General features: G+C 35.7%; 1 protein-coding gene across 8 annotated transcripts in view; it reads left to right on the top strand.

Annotated features, from left to right (window-relative positions):
* Positions 1 to 3,283: 3,283 nt before the first annotated feature.
* LOC145669551 (uncharacterized) overlaps positions 3,284 to 21,083 on the top strand; it is a 36,847-nt gene continuing 19,047 nt past the window's right edge. The window contains exons 1-3 of one of the 8 annotated variants that reach the window (XM_081737754.1): positions 3,571 to 3,934; positions 8,546 to 9,186; positions 12,271 to 15,430. In XM_081737754.1, the coding sequence (XP_081593880.1) occupies positions 8,651 to 9,186; positions 12,271 to 12,397 (663 nt within the window). In that variant the 5' untranslated portion in view covers positions 3,571 to 3,934; positions 8,546 to 8,650 and the 3' untranslated portion in view covers positions 12,398 to 15,430. Of the gene's footprint in view, positions 3,524 to 3,570; positions 3,955 to 3,979; positions 6,322 to 8,545; positions 9,187 to 12,270; positions 15,431 to 21,083 lie in introns of those variants that run through there. The other 7 variants (XM_081737752.1, XM_081737753.1, XM_081737750.1 and 4 more) reach the window with 7 other exon arrangements.

Below are 21,083 nucleotides of genomic sequence, written 5' to 3'. Positions count from 1 at the left end.
CAATGAATAGATAGAGCAAAAATACGCGCTTTAAACTTATATATATATATATATATATATATATATATATATATATATATATATATATATATATATATATATATATATAGGCACAATATTATAATGACACTTGAGTTGAAAATACATAACTGAAAATAGAAGTAACGAAAACCGCAATAACTTTCTTTACAACCTGTAAAGATTTGTGTCCCACAAGCGTGTTGGGAAAATTTTTATTAAACTAATTAAAAGTGGAAAGTAAAGTGAGTACTGCCTTTTCTGTAGCCATGGTGTAGAAAGAAAACAAGACCAGTTTAAAGATATTATTTCTGATTATTATTTGTTCATTGATATGCATAGTTTGAGTTACATTACGAGGCTCATTCCGAAAGTAATGCCTCCTATTTTTTGTGTTGACTGTGTATATCTGTGCCAGATGTCGTTGGTGTAGTACTAATGCTTGAACTTTTCTATTTGAAGGTAGTTCCGTTGTTCTGCAGTAGTTGGTGCCAGCATACGAGTGTTCCAAACAGTCTGATATAGACGCACATATAAAACAATGATGTGTGATTGAATTCCTCACTGCTGAATGAATTGTGACGATTGACATCCATCGACACTTGGTAAAGGTTTATGAAGATGATACAACAGACGTGAGCAATGCTAGGCGATGGGTATGACATTTTCAAGATGGGGAAAAGGATGTTCATGACAAGCCACGTCCCGGCCGACCCTACACATCTGTCATCCCTCGCAATGAAGAGCGTCTTGATCAAATCATCTGTGGTGATCGTCAGATAAAGACCAGAGAATTATGTACACAGCTGAATGTCGGTTGTAAGGGCTTGGAAAAAATGCTGGAACATTTTGGCTACGGCAAAGTCTGTGCGCGATGGGTGCCCCAATACTTACAGAAGATCACAAAACGCAGCGAATAGAAATGTGTCGGGAAGTGCTGGACCACTAGGAGGCTGAAGGAGAAAAATTTCTTTATAGCTGCGTCACCGGAGATGACATGTGCTGTTAGCACTACTAGCTGGAATCCAAAAGACAGTCCACGGAATGGCGACATGCGAATTCTTCCTCAAAGAAGAAATTCAAGACACAACCGTCTGCAGGCAAAGTGATGAGCACAATCTTCTGGGATAGTCAGGGTGTGATTCTTGTGGATATCATGGTGTTTGGAGCAACTGTCACTTAAGAACACTACAAGACGACACTGACGAAGCTGAAATACCGAATTTCGAGGGTAAGGCCAGAGAAGAAAACCAACTTTAATACACAACATGATAACGCCAAACACCACACCAGTTTTGCGACCAACGCAACTCATTCTAGAATTTGGCGGAACTATCTCACCACATCTTCCGTACAGTACGGATTTAGCGCCTTCCGACTTCCATTTCTTTAGCCAATAAATAGCCCATTATTCTGGTATTTGGATTTTGTCGACCGGACTATCCTGAGCAAACGGAGGGTTCTACCTTGATGTTAAGCTAGACTCGCCCATTTTGATTCCGATTTCCTGATAAACAGTAGGAGCCCAAAAATTTGGATTAGAGCAACTAATTAGCCCATAATTCTGGCATTTGAATTTTTTCGACCGGACCATTGTAATCGTATGGAGGGGGGCTTCTAGCTTTATATCAAGCTAGACTCACTCATTTTGATTCCGATTTATCGCTAAACGTTAGAAGCCCAAAAATTGGGATTAGAGCAACTAATTAACCCATAAATAGCCCATTATTTTGAGATATGTTCTGGTCGTTTTAGTTTTGGTGGTTGTCTAATTTGACACGGGTGGCAACAGCGACTTGTCAAACAGAAAGTGGAAAGTGTCGTGACCGCTTAGTTGATCCTAGCGCCGCCACTGAAACTGGAGTTCACACATCACGTCATCTGTGTCTTGCTATATCACCATAATTTGGCTAGTTTGGACGGAAGCATTTATCGTAGCAGATGTGCTGCCAAAAATGTCGTATAATATTCTATGGCATCAGAAGTATATGGTTCTTTCACACGGTAGCATTTTGATAAGTATCCTGTTGTGACGTAACAAACATATCATTGGAAAAGAGCGCAATTATGACTCCGAAACTAAAAACAGAGATTTCAGTCACTATTTCTTCTAAAGCCCTTTGTCGCATATGCTTATTATGATATAAATGACTTTTAACTTTGAACAAACAAAGATGTTCCTCATATTTTTCAATCAGCATAATAGCATCCCTACTCAAACTCAGTTTTCTTTACTACAATTCAATTTCCCACACAAAACAAAGAGCAAGGATACTTGGTACAAAATACAGGTATTTCATTTCCTTTTAACACACCACGGCGCTGCAATCATTTTATGTCGAGAACAGTTCCCAACGAACCCCTGCGGGGCTTTTAACCCGTTCCTACAACTATTCTCTTTCCAGCCTTAGAAAAAAATATATGTAAACAAACCCACCTGACTACCAGTCGGTCGATGACCAGTGATTGGTAGTTGGTCACACAACACTAGTATCCTACCGCAATATAATCCCTACTAAAATAGTAATTTCGAATAAAGATGTCTGAATTTATCCTGCATTTTGTGTTAAGAAACTCAATATATATATAATATTTAACAACAGATGTAGATTTATTTCAACCATACCCGTACTTGGACACATGGGCGGCGATTAGGGGGTACAAAGGGGGAAGTTGCCCCCCACTTTTTTGTAACCAATTAATGTATAGTTTCATTTGGAAATGTAAGCTTTTTGTATGTATTACTGGTTCATAGAATAAAATGGTGCCATATAGCATTCGCCGTTGCGTGAGTACGTGATGGTTATCCTCCCGTAGAGTTAAGAAAGCTGCAGAAATTGCGTTTTAATTGCCACGGAAAATAAACCCAAAATTAACCTATTGGAACACAAGAATTCCAGTATACTTTCACTTCTTACAAGGATTCAATATATTAATCAGCCGCTTTGAATTTTAAGATGTTCGTGAGCAAGGAATCAAATTTCTTCTTACACCTTTGTTATTTAAGAGTACAAAGGGCTAGTATCTACTTGCGTTGCTCTTGTCAATTTACTTAATAAAAAATGAAATATGATATACGGTATTTTAACCAAAGAGATAGTATCCTATTAGTTATACAACCTTCCCTCAAGTCTTGCCCCCCACTTTTAACGTCCAATCGCCGCCACTGCTTGGACATATAGTATTTACTGCGCATGCGTATGTGTTCCCGCGCCGACCCTGCTCATTTGAAATTGTAGAATGCAGAGTTCCATGGCGACGACGAGTCTCGTGTTATAAAACACAAAAGAGGACAACAGGAACAGAGGCAATCTCGTTTATATAACGATTTGAGAAAATACATATTTCCAGCATAGCAGTAGTTAGTGTCAGTGCGTTAATTATTTACCAACCAACGTAAACTTACACTTTGTAAATTATGCGATGGTAGTAAGCTAGCAGACGATCTTGCTGTTCACGTCTCTCGCTGCCGAAGTACGTGTGAGCCGCGGAGTAATACATTTCGGTATGTTTACGTCTGCTTTGTTCTAAGCTGGAAAGACTTTACTCCTACTACTACTTATAGTATGGATCCGTAACTGCACCTATTTTTTTTTTTTTTTAATCAATAAAGTTCGTGCAAAGTGGACTAAATACCATGTGACATTGCATCACGTTTAGGGGGTGAAACTTCAATGTAAATTTAACCTCAACCTTTGGGAAACATATTTAATCGGCCGCATTAGTTTAGTCATTAATGAATACTGTATAGTTTGCAACACTTAACAGTTCAACGGTACTAATTTTGCGCAATAATACTATATTAATGAATAGTAGGAAAGAGCAAAAAGAAGCATGAAAATAAATATTTTATTTGTGATTAATAGTGAATAGTAAAGGCAAGAAATAAAACAGGGATAATTGTAGGTAAGATAAGGTAATTGTAAGTAAGAACAGGTAAGTTGTAATATAACGTTGATAACATATTTTGTGGGTTTTATCCACAGCTGCCACCTCCCCATTACTCGAGCAGACGGTTCTACCCAGGCCCGCATTTATATATTGTGCGCCCCTGTGATTTAAATAATTTGCCGCCCCCTCCCGTAAACGACAAATATAACGAGTTCAATTCATAGTTTTTGGGGTCACTGAATTTAATGGTATCAGTTTTCAAGATGTTCAAGTTCATCCTCACCCCTGGGGGTGGGAGAGGATGACTTCTTAAAAATAATCAGATAAGGTAGCTAATAAATAACTACTGTAACTAGAGTGAATTAAACACATTAACATATTTTCTCGCGCTTGCCCAGAACTCTGCGGGTTGCTAGTTTTAAATATTACTTTAGGCCTATGTTTAGCAGAAGGGGTCCAGTTCTTTTTTCTAAAAAAAGTTACAATTTTGGTAACTTCTGTTCACACTCGGTTAGTTTAGGGTAGGTTAGGATAGTTTAGTTTATGTTTTGTAGGGGTCCCGCATAATTTTCCAAAAAATGATAGAATTTGTCTTTTTTCTACTAATATTAGGTTAGTTTAGGTTACTTCAGGTTAGTTTATGTTAGGTTAGGTTAGATTTGGTTACATTATGCTACGTCTAACTACTTGCATTATTCATTTCTCCTGTAAATTTTGTGTTTTTTACGTGCTTCTGGACCCCTTGTACTAAACATACTCCTTACTTTATTGTGAATCTTAAAAAAATATTCCAAAATTTTGCCGTCCTGTGCTCAAGTACAGAATACCGGTAGTACTTTCCTAAATACGGGCCTGGTTCTACCAAATTTTGACACATTTCTTACATATTCAGGTTAGATTAAAGCATTGTATTTCTTTTAGCATAACATGTACTAAATAAGGAACTCCATTACTACTTGCATGTTGACTTCAGGAGGGCTCTGTATAAATAGTGTGGACGTATGGCATAAATAGTACACTGCATAAAACACGAACCAACTTGTGTTAGGTGGCCACTAAAATTCACGAATGCTATCTAACCGAGTCAGGGCAGGAGCGCAGCCAAGGCGATGCGTCCGTAGGGAGCAGGCGCATCAGCGGCGGGAGAAATATGCATAAACGAGGATAATGGAAAAGCACACACGTGCAATACTTTCACTATCACTTAAAATTCATCTCAATATGCTGTGCACTGACAATAATTACATATATTCACACTCTCATTCCTTCACAAAAAATGATTCACATCATATTTTATCTATAAATTTCCTGTTTGGTAAAACCGTATGGAAATAGTTTGGAAAGATAGGGTTCCCTTTTCCCCCGTGGCTACACCCCTTTGCAACCTGATTCATATATTCAACAAAGTATGGGAAGTTCGTTTTTATTTGACAGAAGAAACACAGTAGTTTTCTTTTTTCTTTGTGTTTTCTTTCCGTTCAGTACCTTATTATGTGCGACTTTTATTCCCTTTTCGGAGTATGTTTAGTACAAGGGGTCCAGAAGCACGTAAAAAACACAAAATTTACAGGAGAAATGAGTGATGCAAGTACTTAGACGTAACATAACGTAACCAAATCTTAGCTAACCTAACATAAACTAACGTAAGCTAACCTGAACTAACCTAAACTAACGTAATATTAGTAGAAATAAGCGAAATTCTATCATTTTTTGGAAAATTATGCGGGACTCCTACACTAATATAACATAAACTAAACTAACCTAACGTAACCTAAACTAGCCTAACCTAACTTAAACTAACCAACTCTATCCTAAACTAACCGAATGTGAGCAGAAATTACCAAAATAGTAACATTTTTTAGAGAAAAAAACTGGACCCCTTCTGCTAAACATAGGCCCCCTTTTCTCCTCTAAAAGGGATTCAAAAGCATCAGGCATCTGAATAGTGTTATAAATTGTCGTAGCCCAAAACAAACTCGAGCTTATCGAGTTGCTTAGAAATCAGACGGATTGCTTTCATGACACCTACACCAAGCCCAAAAGTGTTGTTTGTTATGAAAACATAAGGAAACAAAGGGGCTAGTTGTGTAGGAACGTAACTTCTCTTCTAGCATAAACAGAATTCATCAGTGTCTGGGTTGCTTTCTTTCGTGGTAGTTCGTTTGTTCTCCAAAATTATAGTTGATAAGTCTTTAAGTAAACCGAGTGAGTACAAGTGGGCAGTTTTCTTTTTAAAAAATGCTACGAAGTCAAGCTCGAAGAATTATTTTTAGTGTTTACAATTTTTGGAACCCATAATAATATATTTACAAGACTCAGATTCAGAGAATGACGAAATATTATCTAACATAGACGATAGTAAAATTAGGGTTTAAGACGAATGTTTAGCATTTCCACTGGGAAAGTTAACAGGTAAGTAATTTAGTTGCTATATTTACAGTACTTCTAGGATACACAGTAAAAATTTATGAATTTGTTGGAATAGTATATTTACATTGTGAATAATGTTGCCAATGTATGTGTCATAATCTCAACTGGAGGAAGAGCGAGAAGGGAAAGGGGAGTCCGCAATCTATCTACACCGCGCGAAATATCTCGCGTCATTGGCTACTGCCCGTGATGCTTTACATCTGAAACATACAGTACTTCAATGAAAGTAGTTTAGGTTCCTGTGAATGTTCTAGTCAAAATTAAGATTTGGCTATTCCTCTTTCACTACATCCAATGCACCGATTCACCATTCGATATGATTTGATTTTCACTTCCTTCCACAACTTCTACACTGTGTTCTCAAATTCAGAAATCCATGGCCCTGATTCTGTAAAACACAACAGCTTTGTTTCCTGGAAAAAAGTACCTTTCACTACCGTCTTTTTCAAATAATGTACATCAATTCAATGAAAATGTAACCGTTTCTCCTTTTCTTTATTTTCAATTCCTTCCTACATTTGCCTCACTTTCTGCTCAATTTCAGTATACATGCCACCCTACAATACGTATATATAATTATTTCGCTAACACAGGTTATTATAATACTCACCACCGAAATGTTACATCCGTCAGATGCAACTACCATCTTTGAATGCTTACAATTAATCTCCTCATTACTATGTTGTCTGACGTCAGGATGCCTCCACTAAAAGTAGTACTAACAACTTGCAGTTTCTAATACTTGAGAATCCTACATTACCATTTTTTTTTTTGTTAGCACGAATTTCGTAAAAAGCATTCAATACACTTTTTCTTTCCTGTAAATTTTACGTAATTTTGCATTTTTTAAGCTGCTGCCCATCTCTTATTTAATTTTTTCCTAAATATATCGAAATTCACAAATTAAGTTTACTATTATTACAGTGTATATCTGCTTTGACTTGGGTGTGTAAGGGTATTACTTGCGGAAGTTAACCAGTGGTTCTGATGTTCTCGGATGCATATAAATTTTGCCTTCAATTTATTGACATACAAATGACATGGGAAGGCAAACTAAACCATATAAATATTCCTGCATAAGGTTTCAAATATCTTAACAAAGCATTTCCTGCATTTTAGAAATAGTTATTCCACTTTTTCCTTTGACGTTTGATTCAATGAAATAATTTGTACTGCATGTACAGTTCGCAGAAAAAAAACCCTGCAACATGAGCATGTAAGTTTTTTGTGAAACGACGAAGTCTTTTGCTTCAAAAGTGTGCAAGGAAGGACGGCGAGGTTTTCCCTGGCGTGATTCGTGCCACTTAGACGTTATGTTGATTCTCTGTGCTGTTAGGCGTAGTTTCACAATAAACTTACATGCTCATGTGGCAGGTATTTTGCTGCGGACTGTACAAATAGTAATGTGAAATGCACTTCCTTTATACATTGTTTAGTTAAAGATTTGTTTTAGAAGTTAGATTTGTTTCAACTTCAAATTTAAACTCGTTTTCACTCATCATTCATATACAAAAGAAATACGTCACACAAGCATTTATTTGTATGACCGACGCGGTGTAGACAATAGCTATTTTTATTAGGAATTATTATAATTGAATTTCCATTATATCAGTAGAATATCACTAACTATAAAGACAAAACTGTGATGAATAAAAAGATAAACAGTGATTATTTATTGTTGTGTGATGTATTAATGCCAAAATTCTATACAAAAAACAGAGGAATTTAGACTCCAGTATATATATATATATATATTTATTTAATCCTGTTAGTATGCCCTTCGCGACCTATAAAAATCACAAGTTTAAGGAGCTCTTCCGTAAAAGGAAGAATTGTAAAGTGTGTCACCAACTTTAGTAAACAGGTTCTCATTTTATTTTGTAAAAGAAGTTTGTTTATGGTCAGCATTATTTACTTTTCTATTCCATGCCAGCCACTCGTTCAACTATTAGAATTCCATTAATCAAAATAGTTTCTTTGAGTGTTGTTTGATATATATTGATCTATATCTAAAAGAATAGATTCAAGGATGTATTAGAATAGTACGTGATTCAGGCAAATAAGTATGCTTTTCCATAAAGTAAGATTTATTTCGTTAAACCTTCTTCTCGATGATATTTCAGTTATTCTAGATAGGTTTAGGTCTTGCGTCCTTTAATATATATATTGTTATGTAAAATTAAATAATAGTTTTTCCTGTTTTCAGAAGTATTCATTTCTCTCGATCCTGAGTGCCGAAGGTCTAAACCCCGACATAAGCGTCAACGAGATAGCTTTTGATTACCACAGCTTTGCTTTTACTGAATTTGAAATGAAGAATGAAAATAAATTTTCCGAAAAATGTAAATACAAGCTACGTGATAGTAACACCAATGAGTTTGAATATAAAAATCATGTTACATCATCATTTGTGCGAAATTTGGATTGTAAGGAACAAAAAGACATTCAAACCGAGAAAAATAGTAATAGTAATTTCTTCTTGTTAAGAGAAATTTTAAAGCCTAAGCTTGATGTTGCTTTAAAAGATAATGAGCATGAATCTATAGCCGATTGGAAACTAACATCAAAAGCAGTATGTTTGGTCAAGCGTTTATCAGTATCTGATATAAAATCAATAGTTGACTGGAAACTAACATCTAAAACAGTATGTTTGGTGAAGCGTTTATCAGTGTCTGATATACACATAAATATTAAATGTCTCTATAGTAACACGAAGCCACAACTCACCGATTTTACATGCACCACGGAAGAGTCAAGCAGCCAGATGTGTGACACAATTGGAGAGCAGAACGAAGACGAAATTGAAGAGGGTCATTGTCTAGAAGGTGGCAGCGCTCAAGAACAGAGGTGCGTTAGCATGCCTTCATTTCTTAATTTAGTTTTTGTTATAGATATTTGTCTCAGAACTTGTATTTTCTACTTTTATAAACGATATATTCAAGTATATATAATTTGGGACAATTCAGCTTTATCTCTTACATTCCTAAGTTATGGTTACAGATGTTTATAAAGACCGTACTCAGTACCATACTTGCATTTTCTAATGGACATACCAATATTATGATTACTTTTGGAAATTACTTCCCTATGAGTGCTGATGATATTCAGCATTGGAGAAGTTAGTACTATTGATATACTCCAATTGAGTTCTTTACTTGTCTTCTGCTGTCCACTTTTTATTTAGCTTGAATATGTTAGTTTTTCTTTTCAATTACTTCATATTGTATAAATAATTCCCTTAAAAAATTGCCTCGATAATTATTTGAACGAATGATGGTATAACGAATATGTTTAACGGATATTGTCTGGCGGAATAATCTAACAATAACCTTATTCGTTCGCATTGTGAGACACTGTTGAAACTTCATCTCTTACAATGTGATAATTTTGCCACCTCATCGTCGAATTCGAGCATCATTCACGTCTTCCACGTTTCGTATATATGGTAGGGATTTAACTTAAAGTTACAAGGGTCCATCTGTTCAATTGTGGAATGTCGTCTGAGATCGACGGAGGCATGTGTGCATCGAAATTAAAATAATAGGTCAGATTACAATGTACGAGCCACTGGACAGTTTCAGAACTTTTTACGAGACGTTTTGTCCGATATTCTTTAGAAGAGTTATTTGGTGGCGACAGGAGTGGTACAAAGACGTTCATATAAATTTGAGCTATTACTGGTTTAGTACTTTGTTGCTGTGTGTTTAATGTGGACATAAACGAGGAGGGGGGGGGGGCATAAAAATTATAATTTCATTTGCAGGACTTATTTAACAAATTTCCAGATACAACATAACTTTGCATTTTACACAGGGAAATGTTAACAAAAGAAAGAAAAAAACAAGACAGTAATAATAACAACAACATAAAAGTCAAAAAGGGGTGTAAAAGTAATATTCAGTCAAAACTCAAACATCGAGTAGCTCGAAAAAAAGTGTCTACATCAGTTTTTACTTGATTATAACTGTTCGGTATTCTGTAAAACGAGACCTCTCTATAATTGCTAACCTAAGGCGGGCAAGATGAAATAGGTGCGTTTTCCGGGTTATGCGGGAAGGGACACGTAAATATAGTTTCTGAAGTAATGTTTCCGTTTTTAAGTTTGCTTTAACTGTTTTATGAAGAAATTTCAGGTCAGATATATTTGTGCGTACTCGCGAAGTCTGGATATTAAGATGTCGCAAGAGTTCCTTCTTAGATGATATTCAAAGTGCGGGAACAAGAAAATGTACTACAGTAAAGTAGTAAAAAAATTGAGAATAGAATCAATTTTGGAGAGATGTGTAGATACTGCCATGGCCCATATCTGGAGCAGTATTCGATCTTAGGCGCTATTAAAGTTTTATAGAAAGTTCCTAATGATGAAACAGTGCGTAGTTCAGTAAATCGATAAAGAAGCCCTAGTATTTGCATTGAATTCTTAAGTATTGAGTAGATGTGGTCAGAGAATGTGAGTTTTGAATGAAAGATGACAACAAGATCATCGTGACTAGCAGAATATGTAATAGGCGAATCATTGATATGGTATGTGGATGGAATAGGAGACTTTTCCATAGTAATGGCAATACTATCACATTTCTTACTATTAAGTTTCAAGTGCTACATTTCACACCAGCTTATAAGGTAATTTATGTCTTCCTGTATTGCAGTTGTATCATAGACACACGATATTTCTCTGTATAACTTACAATCGTCAGGAAAAAGCAGAAAGCCATTAAGATGAGCTAGGTGCGAGTAGAGATAATTGATATATAGGACAAATAACAGGGGCTCAAGTACACTCCCTTGAGATCACAATTTGGGGGTTAGAAGTCGTCCCTGAAAGAACAACTCTGTTTACGGTTTAGGCCCTATTTACATCTATAGATATATAAATTTAATTAGCCAAAGAGCACTTGTCCTTTACTTCAGTTATAACCCGATGCAGGTTGCGAATTGTCGTCTTAAAATTTTATTTATTGCGGTTGTTACTGAGGTTGAATGGGTGCTCGATTGCTTGTGAGGTTGCTCGATTTCTTGGGTATATACACAATTTAGATTCAGGACATTTTCCTTTAGGAATCTAAAGAGGTAATGTCGTCTTGATTCTTTTGCTGGTGTGTAGTTGTATTCATGATTTAAAATAACTAAGTGCATTTTTAGAGGTAGGTAGATGTCATTATTCAACAACCACAGTGAACATGAAATCGAACTGACAGCATTTCAAATGGAAGAAATTAATTCCCAGTAGTAGTTACGCATTCAATCAATTGTTAGAAAATTCACATCAGAGAAATCTTACACTAAAATAGTTAAGAAAAGCGAAAGTGTGGTATGCACAAAATTAGTTGTTTCCTTTGTATAGTATAAACAAAATACCTCTCTTTTGCTCTGTATTTGTATCTCTAGGAAAGATTTTCTTTGATCGTCGGTTTTCTTTGGTGGTAACATTGAAACGTGATCGTGTTATTCACATTAAAGGCAGCGAATAGCTTGAATTTCGTTAAATGAATAACAGATGTGTTGTTTCAAAGAATAAGAAGTTTTATACCGTATCTTTATTTCTTTGTTCTCCTTGGTGGCTTTGTGTGTTGTCCTTGTTAAACTGAATACCTCCTGTGAGAGAACGGCGTCGATCAGAATATATGAGCAGGTTTATCATTTTTAGAAATTCCAAGTAAGGGTTTAGAAACTAAAGTAAATAAAACTAAAAATAATTCTGCATGACATCCCAAATAATTTGAAAAAAAAAATAATGAAAAAATATAATTCTCGTGTTTTACCTAAGGATTGGCTTTTGACGATGATTCGAAATTCGCATATAAGCTAATAAGGTCATGAGAAATTAATGGCTATTTCGTTCAACGAAACCACAATATACAATAGTAGTACGTAAACCACAGGCATGCAGCTTTCAAGTTACTTGACATTTTTATTTAATTTCCATTTCAGATTTAACGGGGTGCCAGTTACTTCACTAAAGAAAATAGCTTTTAGTAAATATATGTCCTCATACTTACCAACAACACGACAAAAGTTTCGCGATGAAAACCCATGTAAAAAGCTGCACTCAAACTGACATCAGCGAAGAAAGTCTTACTTGTTCCGAACTTGTAAATCAATTAGCTAGAAAATCAACTGTGGCCAAACAAATACAGAAAAATGCAGTTATAAACCTCATATATGCAAAGTGTATGGAAAAAGATACTGTGGAATATCAGGTTTGAAATATCACATTTTCACATACACTAGTGAAAAGCTTCATAGTTGTAGGAAATGTGTTAAGAGATAATACATTCAGTTTGGCATATACGATAATAAATGCTCCTGAAAAAACACATAATTGCAGGTACTGTGGAAAAGGATTTTATTACAAAACAAATTTAAATCATTTAAGTACAAACGCAACGAAAAGTCCTTTTATGTGCAAAGAGTGTGGGAAACTTTTTGATCCGAATTCCGTTTAGGTTATCATATTTTGAGACAAAAACCTGTTACTTGCAATGAATGTGGAAAGCGCTTTTCTTCGAAATACCTTTTACAATATCATATTGCTACACATACCGGAGAGAAGCTTCATCGTTGCCACAAATGGAGAAAATTTTATACAAAATCCAATTTAGCGTGTCATACTTTAAAACATCTTGATGAAGGTTTACATACCTGCAAAGATTGTATGTAAGAACTGAAAGATAAATATAGTTTAAAAGGACATTCTTTAATACAGACGATTGAAAAGTCTTACATTTGTGCTGTTTAAGGTAAATGGTTTTATAAGGAATTAGTTTTAAATGTTCATTCTTTAACACATGCAGATGAAAAGCCATACGCTTGCAAGGAGTGTGAAAAGGGGCACAGTTGCAATTTTACTGTAAACAGCCATAAGTTAATACATACAGGTGAGAACCTTATCGATATAAATAATACGGGAAAGTATTATAAATAAAATCCGAAAAAGAACTGCACTCCTTAGTCCATTATGATAGAATCCGTTCTTGAAAAGAATGTGGAAAGGGGCTCAAGGACAAATATACTTTAAGAAATCACTACATAAGGCATTCATCTGAGAAACCTCATAACTATGGTGTGTGCGGGAAAGGTTTCGCTAAAAATTTATTTACAACATCATATGCTTACACACCGGCGAGAAATCTTACACTTGCGATAAATGTGGTAAAAGGTTTTATTTAAGTTCGACAGTAGCACACCATATTTTATCACATTGTTCTGAAAGACGATACATTTGCAGAGAGTTTCATAGGGATTTACTCTAAAATGCTAGTTATTTGCTTATCTCTTAGCACATTCAAAGGAAAAGACTCACGGTTGTAAGGAGTGTGGTATTTATAAAAAACGTGTCATTTGTGGACACATAGTTGACAAGTCTTTTAGTTGCAACGAATGTGGAAAAAATTCAAATCTTAATTGGATTTGGCAAATTATATCTTTTTACATGCGGGTGTTACGCCTCATATTTGCGAGAAGTGTGAGAAAAGATTTTCTGATTTATCAAGTTTAAGGATTCATCTTCTGAAACATTGAAGTAGGAATTCGTATGCTTATCACGAGTGCGGAACACCATTTGATTTCCGTTTTAATTTGTCTTTTGCCATTGCCACAATGCTCGATGCCAGGCACAATACTCGATGAGTGCGCTGGTAATCACGTGACTTAAGATGGCGTCTAATAATGAGGTCCACATGCAACAGGATGGGACACCACCGCACTATGCCCTTCAAATTCGGCAGTTTCTTAATGAAGAATCTAATGGATTGGCCGAAGAGGACCCACACCTTGGCTTGCAAGATCACAAGATTGTCGCCTTGTGATTATTGACTGTGGGGACACGTGAAGACAAAGGTGTATTCGCAGAAGCCAGCTAATCTGGATGATTTCAAGAACAAAATAACATGTGATTTTTACCTTCCAGACGAGCACGGCCAACACGCAATTCTTGGTTTCCCAAAAAGACTGGCAAGTGTTTGGACGTCAATGGTGCACAATTGGAGGTTTGGCGACGAACCTTAACTAGCTGAAACAAAACTTTTAACCTTTCTGTAAGCACAGCAAAAGGTATTCGTTAATACATTACGTAGGTTCCAAGTTATAGTTTTACTTTCCTGCAGGACTTTATAGACTCCCTGTACAATGGAGACAGCAGTATAGATCTTATCGGCAAGGGATTTCCTTCCATCATTAGAGCTGATATAATTAATTTTAGGCGGTCAAGACTGTTCTGAACGGCATCACAATATGCACAATAAATATTAGTTCTTGAAATGTTTTCATCAACGAAGATACCATTTTAAGTATATAACATATATAATATAAAAAAATAATTTTATAATAATAATTTGTACAAATAGTATGTAATATGATTTTTGAAAGTTGATAGTTTAAATTTGACACGGTGCGATACAATAAAAGAATCCTAATTTCTGTTGTTTTACATTGTTTGGTTGTTCGTGAATTTTCATGTTTTGTATCTCTGTAATCACTATAATTAACATTTTCTATCCCGGCGGGAGCTCATGTGGTTCGGATTCCCCGTTAATCAGTAGGTCCATGTCTCATATAGCCTCGCTGCTGAACGGGACGTTAAAATCAACAACTCAACATTTTCTATCGGGAAAATTTTCAACTATCTTGAGGTGGATCACCACCTGGAAGTCAATACATATTTTAGCTCATTCCCTTAACTACTGTGCAATGATAAGTTCCATATAAATATGGCACTTTAAGATTTTGTTTCAGCTAGGACACAAGACACTGATTCATTTGGTTGTATCTCGTGATATCGAAAAATGTAACAAATAAAAGAAAATATTTGATTCGTTTTGCAATGAGCACACAAGATGCACTTGCTGGTAGATATTACTAGAAGTGTCCCATTTTATGCAATGTACATTTATATGTGTAAAGTATTTTAAGGTAACAATCTTATCGCAAAATAGGTGTATTGTTTGACCGTTTTTCGTTGTTTCATATTTTATTTGTATATTAATTTACATTTAAGAAAATATATTGCGCAGAACTCCATAATACGTTGTTGCTCAATTTGTAGTTTACTGTAGTGATAATAAGAAAATCCCTGAATTCTAGCGTTGCAGTTCGGGAAGCAGAGTCGCGGTAAGGGTCGAAAACTACGTTCTCCAGTAAGTATCAAAGCATGATCCATGATTACTCACTTTATTATCTGGTATCAGTAAACATTCGACACTATCTGGCAATGCTGCAGTATTCAAGCTCCGTTTAGCATTGCACCGAGAACTCCCTAGTGATCCACCTTAAAATAACGTCCATGCTTATGTCATCGTTTGTGAGTGTACTAAATAACATTCAGAAAAAAAACACACTTGTAGCATGCAACTAATGTGTATGGTGAATTAGCATCATATCAGCAATATCCACTAAGAAGTGTACCAATACCATATGGGAAAAAGCATGTTGTACCTGATGAACTATTTTAATTGTCTAAGCTGTTAGGAGGCTGGCACAGTGACGCGTTTGTGTACTCTATCCATCCCTTGTGCAAGGTCCTTAATTCTGTCCGTGGCTAAATAATGTGTGGTGGACACCAGCATGTCGGTATGATTTTCTTGTGCTCCGTTCCTCCCACATGCTGATTCTTTCAACTTTTTAAATCTTCATTCAGTTGGATTAGGCATCCTTCTCTTAATGTAGAGGGTATAGTCATGGGTCGATAACCTGGAAGATTATATTTTTGTTTAAGCTAATAGTAATTTGACATACCCTTTAATATCAAACAAGTTAAAAGTGAATGAAAGCTGTGATTTTATCTAAATGACATCGAACATTATTAGGAGTATATTTTTCTGATGAAATGTATAGCCATCCAATTCTATCCTGACTGTAATTGGTGTATATATGTTTAAGGTAAATAAGTGTATATTAGTTACATTAACCATGAAATAATGAGCTTATTAAAGTATTCATCAAAGTCAATGTAATCGCTTATAAAACACCACAACGCAAATATCAAGTTATATACTATTTATTCCCAGCAGCATTATGACAAAAGTAAATAAAAGTAATCAACACGATCTATGTGATTGTAAGTTTGTACTATTACTTTGCCACTAAAATAAAATTCAAAGTGAAAGATGTGCATATATCAAACTGACGCAATCCAAGCTAAATATCAAACGAATAAACATATACGATGCAGTTAGTTAATGTTGATGCAAAACACAAACATAATTTACTTAATAATCATAAAAAAATACAAAATATTCGCTATGAGAAAATGATATGTGTATTGAAAAGTAGTACTAATTGTTCGATAAATATTAATCGAGCTTTTGCAAATAGTTTGTGGTTATGTATATGCACGATATATTTCTAATAGTAATGGAAAAATAATTAGCTGTATTTCCAACAAGATGAATAATGTTCTCATGTTCTAAGTAGGATATCCCTGCGACTTCGTTGTGGTATACAATGATATGAATCAAAATATGCAGTTTAACGTGTAAGAAGAAACTTATTTATCCTATATTGCAATAATATAGACTAGAAATACACGAATAAGGTTAGAAATTCTAATCGTAAACAGCAAACAAGTTGTAATTACCTAACACTCAAAGCTCGATTTGTTGAAAAATCAATTTTCTTTTTACATAGGAATCCGGAAACAATATTGAGAGTGGTAATAAATCATGAAGGACAAAATAATAAAATAGATTAGCATTATTTTATCAACTTAATCCAAATGTCACAATAGAGTTCGTTTTAGAACATTAGTCACTATTGTGTTCAAAAAATGATTGAAAAGTATATCATAAAGCTTATATTTTGCGAAAAATAAACGTATAACCATAAAGGAAGACATGTCTATGCAATTGTTAATGTAAAATATGGTTTCAAAAGTGATATATAGGATGCATTGGATGCCAATTGATCTAATGATTGCGTAATTTTCTGTATATACTGAAACCCATGAAATAATCCTACATTGCGTTGATACCTTTAATTAAAGTACTTTTTCAGGACATTCATAAAATCAGTGGCGGTGTAAGGCAAACCGGGGCCCAGAACCTGTGAAGTAAATCTTGGTCCCTTCTCGAACAATCATGATTTACACACTGCTATTTTTGACTTTAATTTCCATAATCATTCTTTCTGTTTATTTCTCCACCCTTTCCCGTTGGTGTGTGTGTTTAAACAATCTTAATCTGTAATGTATTAAATAAATGGGAGTGGTATTCAGCATCCTTGTATATCTTTTTAATGCTCAGAATCGCCTGCAAGAATCCTTTAAGTGATACTGGTTATATTTCTAACCACTCACTATCACCCACTCTTTCATAAGTTCTCGATGCATGCCTGAATGGATAGTGGTTACTTAAATAACCACTTGATTTTTTCTACAGCGTACATAATGCTTCTTACCCAGGCAAAGTAGCACGCTATAAGATCATGGTATGATACTAAGAAACTAAATAAAACGATATATTTGCGTTGGAACTTGCAGGGAATTTTGCCACTTAAAGGGTTAAACTGACCAGAGCTAACATTGCATTCATTATTAAACAAAGGACACGATAGAAAAAGGATTAGGGATACTAGTGTAACGGAAACTACAATCCATGACAGAAATCACATAACCTTAAGAACAAACAAAACGTTACAACAAAGTATCCAGAATTTATCCTACACCTATACTATCCTAGTTTAAACGCGTACTGTAATTAGATGGAATAGTGGGAGTAATGCTCCTAATACATTTAGAGACAAATTTACGCACAAAATGTAACAATGAGCTGATATTGAAAACAATGCATGTAATTATATAACCGAGCGATGTCTGATTTTAAGCTTATGTTTTCTAAAATTTTCTTGTTCGGTTCATGCCTTTGGTGTTTCTCCGTATGCAGTTTCTCATATGGTTAAGTTTATTCATGGTTTCTCACCTGTCTGAGTTTACGCTATATGAGTTTTATTTGATTAGAATTTTCTCCTATAATGAGGTCCACTCACTTTAACATTGTTTGTCTCCAGTGATCAAACACGATACTTAAACATCATTTTTTTTACCGAACTATTAGTAAACAATGGCTAGAATAGATTTCTCTCCTGCGTGTCGTCTTCACTTGTTTTTTGTTAGGTTTCTCTCCAGTGATAATATAAATCTATTTTGTCCTCTGCTTTTACCGAAATATCAATGAATAGTTAAACACTAGAATGTTTTTCTCCTGCTTGTCTTTTTTTACTATTGTTTCCAGATTTCATACTTGTTTTACGAGGGTCACTAGGAAAGTTTTGAGATGTGAAATAACTCACATACTTAACATCAATTTAACACTTACATTTTCTCAAAGTATTTACCATTACACTGTACACACTTTTGCATCCTTGAAAGCCACTTTTGCAAGCAGTGTTGCCAGTCTTTTTCTTCAAGTTTTGAAAATTCATTCTCGTAAGCCACTACAGCTTCTTTAGGGCAGCAAAGTCTCTTCCCACGCATGCGATCTTTGATCCTGGGGAACAGAAAAAATCACACAGGGCCAGGTCAGAGCTATACGGCGGATCAGTTATAAGTTTGACCTCTGTAGATTCTAAAAACTGAATTGTGATGTTGGCCGTGTGTGCGAACGCATTGTCATGATGAAGCAGGATCCCACGCAATTCAGTTCTTGGACGCCGTTCCCGAAGCTTCTGGAACACTTTAGTTAGGCAAACAGTGGTGTACTACTCAGCAGTAACAGTCCTTTGTTCTTCAAGTGGGACAGTTGCAACATGGCCAGATTTGGAAAAGAAAGTTGCGACCATCTTCTTCCCCACACTTCGCGGTCGCTTAACTTTCGTGGGTGGATTTTCGTCTGGAAAGATCCAAACTGTAGACTGGCGTTTATTTTCAGGGTCAAATTGATAGATCCAAGTCTCATCACCAGTAACAATGTCAGAGACGCGTCGAGAATTGCCTCCATCAAATCTTGCAAGCATTTCTTCACACCATTCTACACGCATGCGCTTCTGCTGTTCAGTCAAAGTGTGAGGCACCCAACGAGATGAAACCTTCCTGAGCCGAAGATGATCATGAAGAATTTTTGTTACTGCTGGCGATCCAATGTTCACTGTAGATTCAATGTTCTTGAAAGTTGTTCGAGGATTTTCTCGAATCATTTGTTCCACAGCGGCAATGTTTTCATCTGACACAGCTGTTGCCGGACGTCCAGCTCTTTCTTCATTTTTAAGTGATGTCCGGCCTCTTCTGAATTCACCAAACCCCCGAAAAATTGTAGCACGGGAAGGAGCAAGGTCCCCAATTGCCCCCTGTAAACGGTCAAGGCTTTGTGTCTCGTTCAAACCACTTTTGAAATCGTAAAGGATCATTGCCCTAAAATGTTCCCTTTCGAGCTCCATTCTAGACAGCCGAATACTGCTCCCATCAATAAACAAGTGAAGGCGATATGGCCACGCCGATAAGCGAGGCGAGTTGAAACTTTCTTCGCTCTGGATACTACTACCGAACGCAATTGTTGGAATTCAGATACTGTGCCACAACAATGCGAATCTCAAAACTTTCGTAGTGACCCTCGTATGATTATATTATTTTGTGTTTAATAATTCAGCCATGTTTATATTCTGTCACTTATGACTGTTTCCATTACTACTTCCTAACACACTTAATATTAAAATATAACAAAAAGATTGAATATATTGAATAATTGGTGATATATCATCTTTTATATATGTGAGCAGAGGATTCTACTGCGGGTTGTATCATACTACGTTTTTTTACCACCCTTCACCAGTCAATTAACAGATCTTGACGGAATTTAATTATTCTTTTGGTACTTTTGTATTTTTATTATCTTCAGGTGAAACATGGAACTACTTTCGACGATAGTTCCACTGCCTTAGTAGCTTGTGTTCCACCAGCATTCAGTATGCTGCTTTCCTTGTTTTGGTAGCTGCGAAAGTCCCAACTATATTGTCGAAATCCAAAATAGATGCTATTTCATTTTCCGTAGAAAGAATGGCCAGATTTGAGAGTCTTTCGTGACTCATTGTGTAGCGCAAGGAAGATTTTATCAGCTTCATTTTGTTGAAAGACCTTTCACATGATGAGACTGATACGGACAGTTTTATCAAAATTTGAAGAGCGGTTGCCAAAATTTTGTCAACTTCAATCCCCATTGAAGATACATATTTCAGCATGACTTGTGGGGAAAAGTCAAGCTGTTCTTTAGCTTTCTGAGCACACCTTATTGAATGGATTATCGGGTAGAACAAAGCCAAATCAGAGCAACATGCTTTTAGTCTTTCTTTACCCTTATCATCTAGCTGCTGCACAAAGTTAGCGATAGAACACAGGAATCCAAATCTGTCGTTCAGTCACGCATCTGAGTAAAACTGCCATACATTTGTTGTCTTATCTCATCTAGGATTTCATCGATAATGCGCTTCATTTCAGCCTGCGGAATCAGAGGTTCATCCTTTGCATCTTCTCCAAGCACACATCTATTGCATGTACCCACAGTTATGTTCCATTGTCTGCAACTTCCTTTATTGCGGATATGATTTCCCCGCCCAGCTCAGTTCACCAGGTATGAATAGTGTCAACCAGGCTCTGTAACTGAATCAGAGCCTGATTGAAATTCATATCCTAAGGTTAAGGCATTTTTGGATCCGATCAATATATGGGGGAACTTCAGACCAGAAATACAGTAAAGTGATGATGTTAAATTACTGGACGCTTGCAAGAAGACCAGAATCTTCTCAAGTATCAAGCGTTTCAC

This window comes from Thermobia domestica, chromosome 14, assembly GCF_964235325.1.
Source record: "Thermobia domestica chromosome 14, izTheDome1.hap1.1, whole genome shotgun sequence".
NCBI lineage: Eukaryota > Metazoa > Arthropoda > Insecta > Zygentoma > Lepismatidae > Thermobia > Thermobia domestica.
Note: the sequence above shows the minus strand (reverse complement) of the source record. Positions and strands in the feature narration are given on the sequence as shown.